Raw genomic sequence first — 13,384 nt, forward strand, 5'->3', positions numbered from 1 at the left:
AGGGAGCTGCAATTAGGGTCTCTAAAGCTTTGCTTTAACATAATTTCATAGCTTAAAATATTTTAAATTAGGTTTTCTGCATATTTCTTTCTCACAAATGTACCATCAGAAATACTATGTAGATCAGTTTTGCCAATCTTCATTTACTGCAATGCAACATTCTCCTATGTGGGTTATGTACTACTTCTTTCCTTACTTTTTTCTCTACCAGACTCTTGCATGTATCTTTACATATCTTACCTGTATTCCTAACCTGAAGCTGTCTACAGTCATCGGATAGGTGCATAAAATTCAGTAAAAGATTAACAGCTTTAATGTATACAGCTACTACAGTTGAACTCAGAGTAGACCTGGAAAATGTAAGAATGCTTGGCTGACAGGCTGGTAAAGGCCTGAGCAATTTGATAAATAGGACTATGCTCTATCCGAAGCTCAAGTCTCCTCAGTTCCTAAAATTCCTGAACTTCCTAGCTTCTAGCTTTTCAGGAGCTACAGGTTCACAGATTATTACTCTATTCTACAATGAATTTTGACTTTTGAAGGGTTTGTTTCACTCCTCTGAGCTATCATTTTAAGTTACCTTCCCATCTGAAACCCTGGGACTCTGCTGTCTGAAACAGCTTTAACCCAGTGATGCATGTGCTTCATAGCCATATCTATAGAACAGATTGTGCTAGGAGCATTCTACTACAAAAAAAAATTATTAATAATTTCAACTGTACACAGGTCAGGCAGGGATAGGCAGTGGATAGACTTCTTTTTAAAAAATATGCCTTCTGAAATGATCAAATATCACTAAGTCTGGTGTTCTAAAGAAAGTTTCACGATTATTCTCTTCCTTCATCTGAACAATAGGCTAGTAGCCTTGTGAAATTTCTATGTTTCACAGACTTTTGAATAGAATCTAAACTCTCATTTTTTTACATAGCATAAGCACCTGTGCATATGACTAGTGCTTATTAAAAGTTTAGTGATAGGAATCTTGTCTTGAGCTGACAGAAACAATAGGTTCTCATCAAAGAACACAGTTTCTGTTATCCTCTCTGCCACCAATGAAACCATTATGTGGGCATCAGTACAAGCTGTTCCACTTCCACGCATCAGAAAAAAAATACAGTGTAGATGGACATGGCATGCTTGAACATTTGTACTTCCAGACTGTCTGTGTGGGTGCAGGATTAATCAACATCCTAACCTACTGTGGTTTAGACCAAATGATGGTTCTATCCAGCAGGAACTGGAAGACAGCAAGCATCGAATTAGTGAGATTTGGCACTATTAATTTCCATCTTTCAAACCGAACTGCGCTTAAAAGGAAGAACATTCTGATGAGCGGCTGTTAACAGTTCTGCCATTCTGTTGTTGCTAAAACTTCTGTGGCTTAACATCCGGAGTGCACTGAAAAAGTAACCTAAGTGTTTCTGCAAAGACTGGCTGTTGGGTTTGCTGGTTTGGGGTTTTTAGTTTGTTTCATTGTAGGGTTTTGGGATTTTTTGGTTTTTTTTCTCACTGCTGAAAGAAAATTTCCAGGTACATCTAAAAGGGCTCCCAGAGGGTTTGTCCATTTGGGTTAACTAAAGATGCAAGTTTACCCACTGTAGGCTTTGATACAGTAGCAGTCTGAGCTTGGGAAAACAGGAATCACTTCTTGGTTCTGTCACCACTTTCCTGTATATTCTTGAGCTAATAAAAAAAAAAGAAACACATTTTAACACACTAAGACAGATTTCTACTGTATAAATAAACACAGTGTAAACAGCAGTTATTAGTGTAAAGTTGCTCATCTTCTTTGAGAGGAAGGTAGGGACGTAACCTGAGTGCAAATTGTTCAACTAGCTAAACAGAAGCTTTATCAAATTGAATTTGAATTTTAGGAGTCAGCTCCTACTCAAAGGTAGTTATTGCTAACTTCAAGCAGACCAAAACACAAGTCTTAGAAACCAAGTAGGTTTCACAGTGTTTTAAATAAAGCTCCTTCATGCTGTACACTGGAAAAGAGGGTTGCTCCTACAAGTAACGGCTTCCAAAATGTGTTGCATTGCTTACTCTCAGCCTCCTTGTGAAACGTCTCTTGCGCTGTTTATGGATGATAAAATTCATATACTGTTGCCAACAGAGTCAGCACTCAAAGATCTTTCAAGAATCTTTGCAGTCACCTTTAGATTATCTTGAATATTAACTGTAAACCTGTTTCTCAGCTTGTATACTGAGTAAGGTACAGTTCTGAGCTCCTCCAAGGGCAAGCTGACAGCTTCTCTGAGCTTGACTTTATTACAAATGAAATAAAAGCAAGGATTGCTTTTCTTGCCTGCCTAGAATGAAAGGTGGTCTGAAACTCAAAATCTCTGGGAAGAGTTTTATCCCTCATATACACAAAAAGTGTTTTGGACAGCCCTGATTGTTATTATTATTGTTAATATTGCTATTAAATATTGTTAGAGTTTTTCTTTCTCTAACTCACTATAGTTTTAAGCTGAGGTGATAAGATCACTGTACTAACTGATTTGAAGTGAGTAAGTGAAAAGCAAAATTTGTTAATCCACTTATATATAGGAATACAGGGTTTTGGTCTCAGATATTTATCCATGTTTTCCTTGCTCTCTTGCAGAATTTTTGGCCCAGAAGCCCTTGTACTGCTTCAATCTGACATCCATGCAGGATTCGGAGTTGATCCTCGCTGCCACTTTTCACTTCTATGCTGACAAACGCCCTCGGCACCGGGAAGTGTTTTGTAAGCGTTCTAAGAACTCATCCTGCCGCCTCCTTCACCTGCCTCCGATCCTGCGGTTCAACCTTATTTTCCAAAGCGTTCACCAGAATTCTGCCTATGGACTAATGAAAGGGAACATCACCATGTTTCTTCAAAGGCGAGGGTCCTGGCATGCAAAGGACATTTCCCACATCATAAAAGAATCAAAACGGGCTGGAGAGCTCATTCTTTGTGCTGAGCTTGATTCTGGGGAGAAACAACTAGGCTTCCCTGAACAGGCCGTCAGTCATCTACCTTATATACTGGTTTATGCCAATGATCTTGCAATCTCTGAACCTAACAGTGTGGCAGTAACTCTACAGCGTTATGATCCATTCCCTTCCAATGACGGGGACACAAATCTGTCCCCTAATGCTTCTACTGATACCCGAGTGAGGAGAGATACGTACCTCTCTAGCTCTATTCAGAACAATGAATTGCCAGAAGCAGATTATAACAACAATAAATACAACAAACATGACATCTGGGAGAACGCCTACAAGTCCTTGAAGCCAAAAACCTCACGCAAAGACCGAAGGAGAAAAGGGCAAGAAAATACAGAAACACTTGCAAAGTCTCAGGTGCTAAATTTTGATGAGAAAACAATGAAGAAGGCAAGGCGAAAACAATGGAATGAGCCAAGGATCTGTTCAAGAAGATACATGAAAGTTGACTTTGCAGATATTGGCTGGAATGAATGGATCATATCACCCAAATCATTTGATGCCTACTACTGTGCAGGGGCATGTGAATTTCCAATGCCCAAGGTAGTATGCCTTCTTGTTGTTGTTAGCTTGCAAACAGTACAGCTACTGTTCTCCTTATCCAACTATTTCAGTTAGATTTTCCTTTAGATTTTTACCTTTCTCACTGTGCTCTGTTACCTTGTTCAGCCTAAACAGCTAATTAGTATAGTTTCCATCAACTTATTCATCAGAGTGCAAAAAGATTCCAAGTTATCTTTAAATGTAATCTGAAGAATAAGAAAAATGTCTCAGATTTATCTTACAATTTCTCATCTTCTATCTTGAAACCACAACACGAAGACTTATGCAGCTTATTAAAATGCAGTTACATATGCTAAACCCTCAGAATACTCTGTGGTGGTAGCAGAATTATAAAGTATTATATACTACTATTAAAATAAGCTACTGTATTAGAGTATTTCTGAATTCCATTAGTATTGTCCACCATAGGAGAAAAACACAGAGTAGTAACGCTGAGGTATTTTTAACTTTAACAAACTGTTGGTTAAACTGATATGTCTGTCTCAGAATTCTCTGGTGCTTTTTTAATTTACTGAATTATTGAAATTAAGATAATCCTGCTAAAAATTGATTTACCTTATGTGGCTGGAAATGCCATATAGCTGTGTGTAACACTCTCAAGCTAACGTGTGGAATTCCGCCTGTAGAAGCAGGGGGAAATTTGCTAATAGAGAGGCAAATATGAACCCCTGCTCCAAAGAAATACCAATTTGGTGCACTCCCACTCACTTGGTCTATGGCAAGAAGTAGATGTTCTGGCAATCCTGTGCAGCATGAGTATTATCAGCATTTTATAGGACTATCAAGCAATGATGGAGGGAGGGATTTGAAGCACTGCATAACCTGCATGTTTAGAAACTGTTATTTTGCAATTCTAGCTTACAAATGGCCTGATTATTTATTCTACTGACATTTTTGCATGTGGTCACTCAGCACATAAATAATGGATAGTGTTTTACAGCAGAGAATTTCAAAGCTCTGAGACAGAAATCTGCCCTACTTTACATACAGGAAGACTGATGTATGTTTGTGTTGAAACAAGTAGTATGATTTCAGGAGGAGTAGATATGCAGGCTAGTTTAAGTCCATGAACGGTAGCAATCCAGACATCATGGTAGGGCGTACAAATCTGACCACATGTGCTAGTGCAGCTGGCCGATGTTGAGCCATACATAAATTGATACATGTTCTGGTAAAAATTAAAGCTTGCACAGGCTCATATACAACTTTACTTTCTTTAGTTGTAGTGTAAAGAGATCATGTAACACAATCATCATTTAACTTATCCAAAACAAAACACAGCCTGGGAATATAGGTTCTTGGCCATAGACCCACACTCTAAGGCACAATTCATACATACGAAAGGAAAAAAAAACACAAAAGCAAACAAATATTTAACACATCTGGCTTCTTGTGAAAAAATCAGCACAACACAAAAGTTGACAGAACCAAAAGAGAATGGATCTGGTTTTCGATGGACTAGTTACAAAAGCTTATATAAAAAAAAAAAATACAGTTACAAAAGCTCTATAATAAAGATTTCACTGTAAATCAAACCACTTACTTTAGTTCTCATTTTGATACTTGTTTTCTAGATAAATTAATGTGGTTCCACTAGCACATTGGTGCCAAAAAAAACCCCAAACGAGACAGAAAAAACAGTGAAATTTAAAACTAAATCACAGATACACAGATCTGGGGATTTTTGTTCTGATGCACTCTTTGACTGGGTTTGGTTTGCAAGAGGTCTACTTTTTGTTAGCTTTGTATTTTTAAGATGAAAAAAAATAGAGGCATATTCACAGTTCTAACTCTTTTCTGCGTCTGTTTCCAAATGAAAAGAGATAACTAGAACATCAGCATGAACGAAGCTTCAAGTCAGAGTATAAAAATTGCTAAATATTATGGAGGGAAGAATAGCTTTTGTTCTTGCACATATAACCTAAGTCATCTTGACACTCTTAAATCAAAGGCCAGATTGAGGCTATTCATGAAGACTTGGTCTACAAAATCAACAGATACTATATTTTGAAAGTGCTCTCTTAGAACTGTGGACACGGAATTATATGCCTGAAATGTTGAGAATAATCACATCGTATGATTTTTATTTTTTAAAAAAAGTATCAGTACATCACTCTACTGGTGCTTTTACTTCAATACCTGCACTTCTTGATCTAGATATGTAACAGCTCTGGTACAAATCTTGTAGTCGCAAGTTCACCTACCTCACTGCTGACGTTCTTATTCCCTGAACTGTGAGGGGAAAGACTAACTTATAAAGTTAATGATGTCTGGCTGCACTGCTGCATTTGCCAAAGAAATGTTAGTGTGGTAGAAGTAGGCGGAAACATATCCTTTCTCTGTTGTACGGTAATTAGAATTCTCTTTATTTCATCCTTGTAAGTATATCAGTTCATTAGTTTCCTTTTCAGGGTTGAATTCAAACCTGAAAACAAACCTTTCCTCAAGATAAGAAATATTGCTTATTAAGATGGGGGAGGTGGTGCTTTTTGAGGGGCAAATTCATGATAAAACCGATTTTAAAAGGGGTGTAAGCCAGGCAGAAGGAGAGGGTCTAAAGTATATCAAACCTGCTGTTCAATTGCTTTTCAATTACATCATCATCCTATTTGCTGAGGCTCAAAATGTTTCTGAGCTAGGATTGTCCTAGAGCTTAAGTAAGAGAAGAACCTGGCCCGATGTATATAACTTAGTGGCCAGCCCTGAAAACATTAGCACTTCCTTAGAGCTATCACTACTGGGCACTCAACTCTTTATCTCAAGCTTTCCACTGCGGCACATCAGTACAAAGGCTAATGTGAGGCCTAGCCCATGATCACTGAACACTTATGCCAGATTTCCGGAAGGCTTGGAAAATTCAGATCCTGGCTGCATGTGGGATGGGTGTGCTGTCTGGCTCTGCTGTGGCTCACGCAGCCAGATTCTGTACAGAGTAATAGTCCATAATGAGTATTTTTCTCAATTTTGTGCATAGTGCATCCGCTTGCAGGTATTAGAAACTTAATTAGTGCTGTTGTCTTGGTAGACAGCTGCAAATGCTCACACCTATCTGTTCCTCGTAAATAGGCGAGACTGCACAGCTGGAGAAGATCCTAGCAGGATCTTCTGCAGGGTGGAACAGCCCCCTCAGGGAGGTGGTTGAGTCGCCATACCAGGAGGTGTTTAAGAGATGGGTAGATCTTGTGCTGAGGGACATGGTTTAGTGGTGTTGATGGGGCTAGGACAAAGGTTGGACTCAATGAATTTGAAAGTCTCTTCCAACCAAAATTGTTCTATGATTCTGTGATTCGTATCCAGCAGTCCTGTATGTCAGCTACCAGCACTGAAGACGATGGCTATCGGCTGCATGGGGTCAAAATATTCTACTTCAGTAGCACATTAGGATCTGTGACTGTTTCAAATAAAGGTGCTAGAAACACTTGAGGAGGTTTTTTATAAAAGTTAGAGTAAGAATTTGATTCTAGAAGCTCTAGTTCTTTGAATTTCTAAACTCTGCAGTTGCTTAAACACATGAAAGCTACATCTGTTTCTCTTGCTGTACAGATTGGCTGACACGGCCAATGTGGGCAGAAGCTTAATTCTACTTCACATAGCAGCTGTGAGACTAATTCATTGCTGGTTGTCTGTGGACAGCTTTGAAATCTAAAGATGAAGGGTGGCAGGAGAGAACAAGCTGTTCCTAATTATGCCAACATATGCTAGCTGCAGAAAGGCACTTTCCAGGATTGGTCACTTGTTGGGACTTGGCTATATAGATGATGTCTTGAAGCCCCGAAGGATCAAGTACGGATTTCACAGTTCCTCCTTGTAATGCCTCAAATGAGGTCATTTTAGTTAAAGAACATATGAAAGCCTTAATAGAATTAAGGTTTGAATCTGATTTGCTGATATGTTACACTTAAAGTAATTGTAGCAAACCTGAATTATTCTAAAAAATAGCTCCTTTGTTATACCCATGGATTACATAACTTCTCATGCTGAAATGAAAAAAGCATGTTTTGCATATACTCAGTTATTATTTGAAAAATAGAGAAGACATAGGATTCATTAATTCTTCTCACTTGAAGCACCTGCTTCCATGTGAAGCTGTACAAAGTCCCTATTCGTTGCTCCACAGATTTCATTTTCCACCCAATATACAGCTATGTACCAAGAGTCATGAAAGATTTCATGTGTTACATGTACCAGATCTGTGCAGAAAACTCAAGAAACTGTAGCAGAAAAGCCTAATACGATTAACACTATTTTCCTGCTGTTGTTCTACTCATTTGCTGGGACAGTTTAAGCAAGATAACTGAACAGGAATCCGTGAATCTTCAGCCTCAGTGGTGGGTTCCATGCCATACTACTGCCTCATGTAACTAGAGCACACGCATTCCATGCTATGCTGATACAATGACCAAGACAGGCTGTCACTCCATCACCGGCAAACCTGTGTGTGACTGTATGTACCTCAAGCAATGGAAGTGGTGAAAACTGTTTAGTACTACTCAGTTGCTCAGACAATAAGGGTCAAGCGTAGCTTGTCAGTAAAGGCTTAAGAAAAACAGCTATTTAACTACCAAACAGTATACTATTTACCTATCTTAATTTTTTCCCTTTCTTATTCTCACTGCTGTTATGCCTTATGTCTGCCTTCTCAAATATTTTGACTTGTGTTGTTTACTGCATCCAAATATCAAGAACAGATCTAAAATTTTGGCTCTGCACCCTGAACTGTACATAGATGTAGAGCTGCTCTGAAACCTCACTTCCTACTTTTCCTGCTCTCCCAGCTTTCTCCCACTCTGAAACTAGCTCAGGGAGGACGAACGCTTGGTGAGGAAGGCAGAGGGAAGCAGAGAAAGACTACAGGTATGAAGTATTTGCTTGTCATAGGGTTATGATCAGAGAGGCTCTGTCAGGTTTACTGTTCTATGGTAACTCCCTCCCATGGACACTACTTCTGAAGCATGCTGCTCTTTTAAAAGACTAATTACTCCAGGAAAAAGTAACGAATTCTAGGTTAGCATAAATGAAGAGAAATACTACTGGAACATAAGGATAGTTATTTTGGAAATACTTATATTAGCCCATTTTCCAAGTCAGACCAGAGGTTAAGAAAACAAAAGATAACATCTTATGACTGAGAAGTGTGCCTCATCTTAGTCACTTTCTCCTTCATGCCTGCCTCCAGCATTAGTAGGTGTGGTCAGGGACATCCTCTCTTCTTGAACCAGGACATTTCTTCAGGCTACTGACTGCTGGCTGTGCCACCAGTGCCCTCCTCTGGTACTTACGAAGGCAGCATAAGGGACAAAAATTATCTGTTGGATACACCCTGCACAGAAAAGCTGGAAGTGTGAGGGACTGACCATGCCCTGTGGCTCAATCACAAATATTTGCTTTTTTGAGAAACAAAAAAACATAATTGTTGTCATTTTCCAAGTCCATCTGGGAAAGTGACTGCTCATAAAACAAGTGATAACTATTGCCTTCTCTGTTCCAGATTGTCCGGCCATCAAATCACGCTACAATCCAGAGCATCGTAAAAGCAGTAGGAATCATTCCTGGTATCCCAGAACCCTGCTGCGTTCCTGACAAAATGAGCTCACTCAGTGTCCTGTTCTTAGATGAGAACAAAAACGTTGTTTTAAAGGTATATCCCAATATGTCGGTTGAAACTTGCGCCTGCCGATAAGCTCATGCGAACACATCCTTACCAAGACCCGCGTGTCCTGCCTGACTACACTGGGAAAGTTGTAAATGGGAAATGAAACCACTTGTGTTCGTGAGTGAATGCAAGCCTACAGTGCCTCTACAGAAAGCCTGTGGGGAGACTGAAAGGATACACAGGCTCACCTGGAAGGAGGTGTCTTACTGTCATCATTTCTCTTTCATATTCATCTTCCAGGAATTCGATATTTTTACAAATATCTTCCTAACCCATCTAGCCAAGACACCTGGTGTTTAGTGAGAAATTTAAGTATAAAGTTTTCCATAATCAGAGGACTAAAATACATCTTTATATGCTATTTTTCTGACTATTTTATCTCTTCAGTTAACCAAGAAGATGGGAAGTGAACTTGCAAAGGCCGACTTATTTTAGAGTATTACTTTCGTACACAAATCAAAACTTTTTGCCTAAAGCACTCATACTCCTAATCTGCATATTTATACTGAAAAAAATGCTGTAATAAAGGGCTTAAAATGTATATTTTCTTCAGGATGCAAGTATAGTGCACTGCATAAGCTTTCATATAAACAGTACATTAATATAGCCATTTTTGGTTACCCTTCCCTAATACATAATTTGTTCTACAAAAGACATATGTAATACCCCACACTTTTGGGTTGCTGGATGATTTCAGGTTGTTAAACATATTCTCTGAGTAACACATACTATATAGTAATATGTGGAAATACTAAAAATAAAATAACCAAGATTTATATTTTTGTAAATTATACTTTATATCCTCTAGATTGTTACATGCTTTTAACAAAAGCTAATAAATGAAAGGTACAGTAGTATCTAAAAATACTTGAATTGTCTTTCTACATTCTCTTAATTAGATGGAAACATGTAAATACATGTGAAGTTTGTCGTAGCGCGCCTCAACAGATTAAAGACAAAAGAGAATACTAGGACCATCTAGACTGACCTCCAGCACAGCATAGATCAAAGAACCTTGCTCAGTAGTTTCTGTACCATGCATTATGGAACTTCAGTTTTGAGCTTGGAATATCTTTGAAAAACATGCATAAATTTGGCTTTAAAGATTTCATGTGATAGTTGTTCCAAAAGTTAGTGTTCTTTGTTCACATGCAGTGGATTAATCCTAGTCTGAATTCGCTAAGCTTTAGCTTCAATTCACTGGATTTTACTGTAACCTATTTTATTAGATCCCTTTTATCTATTATACAAAACACTTCCACTGTGTATTTTTAGCATACAGAGTAGGGTCAAATTACATTTTGGCTAAGATTTAAACAGATACTTGGATTTCTTATTCTAAGCCTCAAAACAATTTCTCACAGCTCTTTTCTGAACTCTTTCCAGAATTTTCATTAACTTTCTTTTCCAACAATGAACATCAAAATGGGACACAATGTTTGGCAATGGTTCCATTAGAAGTCTTCACAGAAATAAAGCCTCTGCATCCCTCCAGCTCCTGTACAATCCTACGCTGATACATTTACGGTAGCCCTTGTAACTGCAGCACTCCTTTAAGCGCTGATGTTCATTGCGACTGTCAATCCTCTTTATCAGCGTCCCTGCATTCCAGGACACACTTGCCACATATTCCATTTTCACCCAGCTGCTGTACAACAGCATAGGCAGACTGGGAGTGGAACAAACTTCTGAAGCCTGTGAGGTAGCAGAGAGTGAAAGATATGGAGTGTTTCCTCCTCGAGAGACAGTCTGACCTTCTGTAGCAGCTTATCCTATTCAGAGTTGTACTGTTTAGGGGAAGGATACTACACGCACTGCCTTCTGAAGAAAGACTAACTGGAGGACTCCTGTTCTGCTAAGGTGCTTGGTAACTTCTCCTGTCAATATGCCATGTGGTGCAGATTCCCACACAACAGAGGTGTGTAGGTGTGGTACTTCCTGCTAACCTACATAAAAGCAAGATTCAGTGTGTAAGGGAGTCTCAGCAAGGTTACTCTCACAGCAGCTCCTGCTAGTTTCTCCTAAACAGCTCTCAGTAAGAAGTAGATAGTTCTAAAGCACCTTTTAGTGACTGCCAGTTATGACTGCCAAAAAAATCATAGAAGCAGCTAGCCATTTCTTATCCAAAAGTACTACAGTGATTTACACTGGAACTACTGGGAAAAACTTTTCTACACTGTTGCTGTTAAAGATCTCTCTTAAAAATGTAGGGTCTTGTGAGAAAATCAACTACAGCTGACAAAGTAATGGTCATGTATAAAAAAAAATTTAAAAATTCTCAGAAAAATCACCATTTATTCCTATAGAACAGGCATAAGCATAAAGCTTTTTGAATTATCTTAAGTTGTTGTAATTTCTGTTCTCTATGAAAATCTACTCTTGTCTAGTCTTGCTCCCACCTAGTACCAGCTCTGAGCAGCATGACATATTAGCCTAGTCTGCTTATGTTTTCATCTACTGCATTTAACTTTCCTTAAGGAATCTTTTCTATATCTTGGATAAGTCCTTGGGTACAAGTGTCAAGGACATTTTTTCTAAAATGAATCCAATTTCATTTCTTGAGACCACAGTTTAATTACCAGAGGTAACAAGTAACAGCTAGAGTGTACCTCAGCTTTTGTGGAGTATTTCAATTTACTTGCACAAGGCTGCATAATTAAAAGAAACCACTGGATGATATTAATATATTTGTATATCACATGAATTAACAACTCTCTTACTGCCAAACCTCAAAGAGCAGCTTTCAAAAGGAATTGCCACTGAGTTAAACTGTTCACTGTAAAGTTTCTGCAAAGCTGACACTTGGCCTGACACTATCTTTATAGATGAACTGGAAGTCTGTATATAACAACTCCCAGAGCACTTGCAGAGAACAGCATTTAGGAGAGAGGTATTTATATAGATCACTTGATCTAGCTGCACTTCATGTAATCAAAATTTATTTTAAGGAAGACAGATGCAGAACTTAGTACCCGTATTTGTGTATATTGTGAATTTATGTCAAGAGTATGAGAATCCAGGGTGATGCTATGTAAAAAGAGGTAACACAAGCTTTGAAAAGATACACACTGGAGTAGTGGGCCACATAAAGAAAGGAGATTTTATTTCTGCATGTGGCACTGCTGGACTGTCACTAGAAAACTGTAAAGGCCCAGTGTTCACCTTTTCAAAAAGATATACAAATACTTTAAGAGACACAAAAGAAATACATACAGAGAAACTGTCTTGCTACATGTGACTAAAAAGCACAATCTGTTTATTTTATCAGAAAGCAAACTGAGAAGTAACTTGATCACACTGTACAAGTACTCAGAGAGAAAATGCCAGCGCTATGGGGCTCCTTAAGCCAGACAGAAAATTATAAGAACTCCTGCCTAGAAGGTGAAGCCAGGCACAATGAAACAATGAAAGAAGGACCATGGGTTTTTTAGTGTAAGCAATAATCTTTTAGAGTAGGTGCTACAAAAATTGAAGAAATTTTCAGTTCTTTGACATTTTCAGATAAACTCTGGAGATCCTTAAAAAGTTTTGGTTTAGCCAAACATAAGTAATTGGGCTCTGGATGCAGGTAGGAAACACAAAGGCCATGAATAAAACATAACAGTCTTGTATTCAGACCAGGATCAATGTCAAATAATCCTTTCTGACTTTACACCATAGGCATTAGCCATGATCTTGGATCCCAGTTGTCACTTGGACAAATAAGCGAGCATTTGAGAAGTCTGGGATCACTTTAAATGTTGTGTGTGCACTGCTAGAAAACTAGAGAAGAATGGCCAGAAAGAACAAAATCTTGTCTTTGCAACGATTTTTTTTTCAATGTAAAAGCTCACAATACTATTCAGACTTTATGGCACATAGATTGAGTTGAGCTTAGAAAAAATTGTACATTAATAGTACAGTTAAAACACTTACATATCATTAGATTAAATCATAACGTATTCATTAAGATAAACAGCAAGTGACGTTTTTGTCTATAAATAATCTAGTTTTTTGTCTTCTGTGTCATGAGAAATTCTATCATCAGTCTTGTATTTTTGTTTTGGCCCATCCCTTTCACAGATAACAGTATCTTCCTAATCTGCTGTACCTTCAGAGAAACCTTTTACTTTCCACGTGGTCTTAGAAGGCCTAGTTCTGTCTTCATCTTGAAGTCACTGAAATAATGACTGGTTTTTCTTGGACTGGACTGAC

General features: G+C 38.3%; 1 protein-coding gene across 1 annotated transcript; it reads left to right on the plus strand.

Annotated features, from left to right (window-relative positions):
- Positions 1-2,608: 2,608 nt before the first annotated feature.
- On the plus strand, positions 2,609-10,055 carry GDF10 (growth differentiation factor 10; the record flags this gene model as incomplete). Its single annotated transcript, XM_009877059.1, has 2 exons — positions 2,609-3,516; positions 9,026-10,055. Coding segments are annotated over 2 exons (1,100 nt in total), but the record flags the coding sequence as incomplete, so codon positions are not given.
- Positions 10,056-13,384: the final 3,329 nt, after the last annotated feature.

The sequence above is a fragment of the Apaloderma vittatum genome, unplaced genomic scaffold, assembly GCF_000703405.1.
Source record: "Apaloderma vittatum isolate BGI_N311 unplaced genomic scaffold, ASM70340v1 scaffold44259, whole genome shotgun sequence".
In the NCBI taxonomy this organism is placed as follows: domain Eukaryota; kingdom Metazoa; phylum Chordata; class Aves; order Trogoniformes; family Trogonidae; genus Apaloderma; species Apaloderma vittatum.